Genomic DNA, 5,643 nt, shown 5'->3' on the forward strand with positions numbered 1-5,643 from the left:
CTTTCCTTTGAAGCAAATCTCCTCCCTTTGCTCTTCCTCCTCCGCCCCACCGCCGCCGCCTCTGCCGCCGCGGCTCGCCGTTCCTGCCTTGCCACGTGATATCATTGCGCTGCACGTGATCTTCTTCCAAAAAAAACTGTAAGTACCAAGTTCCTCTGTAAATTGCTTGATTTCAATATCACTTTTTGTGATAAAGTTTGTGTTTTGTTAGAGAAAAAGAACAGAGAAGAAATTTGATTTGTGGAATAATGGGGAGAGGGAAACTGTGCATGAAACTGATCTCCAATGAGAAATCTCGGAAGACGACTTTCTTGAAGCGAAAGAAAAGTTTGATGAGAAAAGCGTATGAACTCTCCACGCTCTGCGACATCCGCACCTGCGTTTTCATCTACGGCCCCAACCAGAACGACCGGTCTCCGGTCGAGGTTCACACTTGGCCGCCTTCTCGAGACGATGTCGATGACATGATCGCTTCTTATAGAGCCAATTGCCTCCATAAACGAGCTCGGAAGCCTTTCGATCTCCTCGACTTCTTCTCCGAGCGCAAGAAGAAGATCGAATGCGACATCTCTAAGCTTCACAAGGACCTTGCACAAGCCAGGTACGGCACGTGTCAACTATTAATTTGTTTGAGTACAACACGTGAGAGTGGGAGATCCAACTCATAATCTCTTGGCTAGAAATAAAAATCCATTACTAGGTGGCTTTGGCATGTGTCAATTAGGAAATAAATCACATTTAAATTACAGTTAAACCCAAAAAATTTGATTTAATGTTGATACTAGATTCCCGAAGTGGGACGAGCGCTTGGACTATCTATTGGAAGACCAGTTGCGGGTTCTAATGGCAGAATTGGACTCGAAGCTGGACGCGACAAAGAGAAGGATCGAGGTAGCGATGGAAGAGAATCTCGAGGAGGGGACGTCCTCGGGGAGCGGGCAAATAACCGTCAACGCAAACATGAAACAAGAACAAACGATGATGTTTGGGAGCTCCATAGGAGTGGAAACACAAACACATACCAATCTTATACCATACCAAAATCTTCAAGTCCAAACAATGGATCATCATGAACTTGTTGATCACAATAACCTCTCTCAAATTCAGTTGAATTATGGGAGTTTCCAAAGCCAAAATATTTACAATAATTTTCCAACAATGACCATGGAGAAGAGCCAAAATTATTACTCAATGTTCAACTATGGAGTTCCTCTTCCTGTTCCTGCATACTCAGTTCTTCCACTGCCATACATGCAGCTGAGTGATGATCAAGTGATGATGGCCAATGCTTCTTCAAATTCTCATCAGATGGGTTTGGCCAATAATATTAATGCTGCCTCTTCTCAGCTCAATAATGATCACTTTGATTATGTCAATTATGATCAGTATTTCATGAACACTAACAACTTCTAATCCATTACTAGAGCTTCATGAATTTTGTTTGTAGGGTTATTTGCTATTATCTTTTGGTTAGATTTGATGGAAGTTTGGACATTTTTTGGGTTAACTTTATAGATATATCTTTTTGTGTAACTTATGTTGACCAACGTAGGACTCGAATTCAAGACCTCATGGTTGGTGATACCACAAGATATAGACTCTTTTGAAGTTAACTTTATAGATATATCTTTTTTTATTTATTTTTTGAAATTGAATATCGTGTAACTTACGTTAATGAATCCTTAGTACTGGAATTCATTGTTTGGGCTAACAACATAATGATTAGTGTAGGACTCGAACATAAAACTTCATAGTAGGTAATACCACAAGGTTTCATGTCTTTGCTACTACATCATCTTTAAGACACAATTTTATAGATATATCTTACGGATTGCAAATATTGAATAAGAAGATAAGCGTGTTCGCCTTTGTATGTAGTGTGTTTTTATTGCATTTAACTAATAAGTGAGAAAAGTGTGTATAATAATAAAGATATTCTTTTTGAAGTTCAATAAATACAGGATTGAAGATTAAACCTCCTAACTTTAGGAAAAATAATATAAGTCTTATTCCTATGTTTTGGATGAATTATATCTCTTGTTGGTATCTACATGATTTTTCTTTTTAATTATTTTAAAAATTTGGACCCAAAACAATTAACTATCGTGATTAAGATGGTACCATTTTTAATAATGATTGTAATTATAAGACTGTTCAAGAAATAACTTGAAAATTAATCTTCCAAGTTGGATCGGAGAATTTTAAAAGTATAGAAAGTAATTGGAAGTTTTATTTAATAACAAATTAGATCCAAAATTTGATGGGAAGGGCACAAATACACATAAATATAATATAAAAATATCAATTTTAAATGTGAATTTAGAAACGTATATTTATACTTTGGATAACTGTTGCAATTTAGTGTCAAAATTTTCATTTAAAAAATTGTTAGGAAAAAATATTCATCAAATGTGTTAAAAAAAACATAAATTTTGATATGAAATGGATAGGATTTAAACAAAAAAGACCATTAAAGTTAAATTTTTTACTCTCTTAAATTTAAATATTTTGACAAGGTTATTTAATGGGGGATTTTAGGAATTAATTAAAACTTTAATTTTTATTTGTATTAAATTAATAAATTTTTTGTAGAATTTTTTTTGTTTAAATTAATAGGCCGTAAATCAGCAGAAATTGAATAAACAGATAAAAATTATAATATTTATGTAAGTTTGAAGTTATGAATTTAAATTTATTTCTTGAAATTCATGTTCAAATAAAAACAAGTCAAAATCTGGATCATGGTTCTAAATATCTATTGACATGTCAACATTTACATCAACATATCCATATTTTTATACGTTCGACATCGATACGAGGAGTAAATCGACATTTCCATTATAGTACAAAAAAATTGACAAAATATAAAAAAAAAATCAACAAGATGTCACTAATATATACGTAATTTAATATTAATTATTTTTAACTAATTTTAGAAATAGGAAAATGTTTATTTGTTAATTTAAATATTTGTTACAATTTTTTTAATTTTTCTAACTTTTAGAGAAATATCCATTGACATCGACATTTTATCCATATTTTCATCAATGTTTTCAATAAATTGAAATTTTGATATTTTCACATTTGAAATCTTGATCTGGATTTGAAAAAAAATATTTTATTCCAAAACTTTTATTTTAAAGGGCATTAAAGTACAATCTATGGGAAAAGTAGACAACCAAAAAAAAATTATGTTAACAAGAGTTGTAACGTTTCGAATTGTAATTGGACGTGTTTTAAACTTATCGAACATCCGACCGCAGAGAATCACTACCCGGCCTTCCCCTGGTCCTCGGCTTCCGTCTCTGATTTGCCCTAATTGTTCACAGTTGCAGTCAATCAACGATGAAGAAGCGCACTGGAAACGACGAACAGAATGGTCCGAAACCAAAATTTGTGAAGAACAAGAACAAGATCAAGAACATGAAACGGTTGGGTGGGAAGGGCCTTTCGCTAGAGGCGTTTGCGAATGCGAAATCGAGTAGCGATTACTATAATCCAGCTTTGATAAGTATGATATTGCTTAACTTTACTTAACTTTTACTTCTTTCTGTTTTGATTGCCGGTATTTAGCCCTGGGTTTTTGTTATTGCTCGCTCTTCTGTAGTTCTGTGAAACCTAGGTTTGGGTTTCTATGTTTAATCGTCTAACAAGTGGCGTCGTGAATTTGATACGTGCTTTGAAGTGTTTTGGGAATTCCGATTTTGGGGCGGAAAATGATAATTGTAGAGAAAAAATTGCATTCGTGTGTTCAATCTAAATCTAGTTTGATGGTTTGTTATACGGAATTTGATATTTGGGTATTACAGACTGAAAACATGTGAATTTGTTCTGGTAATATGCTGGGTTGTAAATTTAATGCTCCTTCTGAGTGCTTGACTTTGAATCTCATATATGTAAATCTGTGTGCAGAAAAGCAAAGAGAGTTCTATAAGAATGCTAAACATGTTGGCAAGTACAAGAAGTTAGTAAAGAAACAGAATCAGCAGAATGAGAAGTCCTCTAGCTCAACTGTTGGACTTGTCCAGGTAGGACCATTATGATAAGTTTTTAATACCTCCTAAAATTTCAATTATGTTTGTTTAGCTACAATTATTGGTGAGCTTTTTTTTTGGAACATTACTTGGTGAGCCTTGAGAGCCCTTTTTTCGGAAAACTGAAATATTTCATATGACAATCTGCTGCAAGTTTTCCTGCATAGAGAGAGAGTGGAGCCTTGTTTCTTTTTGTTTCTTGAAGTTATTTGAGGTGCCTCTGTCACTATTTTATGAGTGTGATTTGAGTACAGACCATGAACCCAATGGAAAAAGGATTGAATGAGAGATGCATATTCAAAATGTGTATGTCCCCACGGGTTCAAAATACATTTTACGATTTCTCTCTCATACATCCAATCATGTAGAATTAACAGCCACACTGTTCCTATCTCAAATAATTTCTTGAACCCAGTGAGCATCTGTCTTATTCCATTATTGTTATGAAAAGAATAATATGATGTGTATAGAATGTTCTTCCGCTTGAACTATGGAGTGATTCTTTTTCTTACCCGTTATTAAAGGGTGAAGACGAAGCTCAGTACAAGAATCATACGAATGGAAGATGTGGGAAAGAAAGGAATAAAGGCGTACCTAGTCTTCAGGGGCTGTATGAGAGGAAGCATCAAGAGAAAGAGAAAGCAAGAATGGAGAAAGAAGCTAATATTGCAGCAAAAAAGGAAGAACGAGAAAGGGCTAAAGCTAGACGAAACTCCACGAGGGAGAAATTGTTCAAAAGGACACAAAAAGGTCAGCCAGTTATGAAGTACCGGATCGAGCATCTTTTGGAGACTATTGGAGCCTCAACGAACCACTGAGTTCGGTTGTTTCTTACTCGAGTTTGTGAAAGAAGTTTCTTTTGTCGCTCTAGGGTGTATATTTCACTTTTGTACTTTTCTAGTTTGGTTTATTGTATACAATCAAATTCTAGAGTATTAATTTACAATGGAATCCAAATGAGATCCATATTATATATGCTTTGATATGATCATATTGCCGGCCCTTGGTTAAGGTTTTGGATTTTAGTGAAATGTTCAATAAGAAAATATTCCTATCTTTTGCTGTTGGTGTTGAGACACGTAAAGTCTCTTTGCAGAGCAGTTGGGTGGGGCATCCAATACTATAGTTGAGTTATAAAAGAACCTTAAAAACTTTTTCATATTCTATTTCTACACTCCCTGCTCGTTTTTAACGCTATGTTGTTACCTTTTCAGGATCAATTGTGAGGTTGAAAATCGTATCCCGAAGTTCTCCTGACTTCCCAAGAATCGAGCTTCATAGGATGAAAGAATTCATGACAAGACATGGATGACTTGTGTTACCACGTAACTCTCTCTCTCTCTCTCTCTCTCTCTCTCTCTCTAAACTCATTAATATACAATTACGTGGTTTGATTAGAAGCTTTTGAAAACGCTGTGCACCCAAGTAAATAAGGAAAGAGATGTGAATACAAAGGTTAAACGAGCATTCCACAACGTAGAAAGCCACCGGAATTGTTGGATGTTTGAGACGCATCAATCACATGAAGGTTTTTAGAGAATGAAACAATTCAGTATCCTCTCTTATTATTATTGGTTTCTGATGAAAAATTAAGATTATCTAACATATT

At 34.6% G+C, this 5,643-nt stretch overlaps 2 protein-coding genes across 2 annotated transcripts; both read left to right on the forward strand.

The window, feature by feature from the left end:
- Nucleotides 1-1,538, forward strand: LOC111018474 (agamous-like MADS-box protein AGL103). Its single transcript, XM_022294577.2, has 3 exons — nt 1-138; nt 212-601; nt 786-1,538. The coding sequence occupies exons 2-3, from the start codon at nt 249-251 to the stop codon at nt 1,411-1,413; spliced, it is 981 nt and encodes a 326-aa protein (XP_022150269.1). The 5' UTR covers nt 1-138; nt 212-248; the 3' UTR covers nt 1,414-1,538.
- A 1,752-nt stretch (nt 1,539-3,290) lies between these two features.
- Nucleotides 3,291-5,019, forward strand: LOC148208881 (rRNA-processing protein). The gene is made up of 3 exons (XM_088116848.1): nt 3,291-3,511; nt 3,913-4,028; nt 4,559-5,019. Exons 1-3 carry the CDS (start codon nt 3,346-3,348, stop codon nt 4,850-4,852), a joined length of 576 nt encoding a protein of 191 aa, XP_087972974.1. The 5' UTR covers nt 3,291-3,345; the 3' UTR covers nt 4,853-5,019.
- Nucleotides 5,020-5,643: the final 624 nt, after the last annotated feature.

The sequence above is a fragment of the Momordica charantia genome (genome assembly GCF_013281855.1).
Source record: "Momordica charantia cultivar OHB3-1 chromosome 9 unlocalized genomic scaffold, Mcharantia_2.0 BLBB01000009.1, whole genome shotgun sequence".
NCBI classification, from domain to species: domain Eukaryota; kingdom Viridiplantae; phylum Streptophyta; class Magnoliopsida; order Cucurbitales; family Cucurbitaceae; genus Momordica; species Momordica charantia.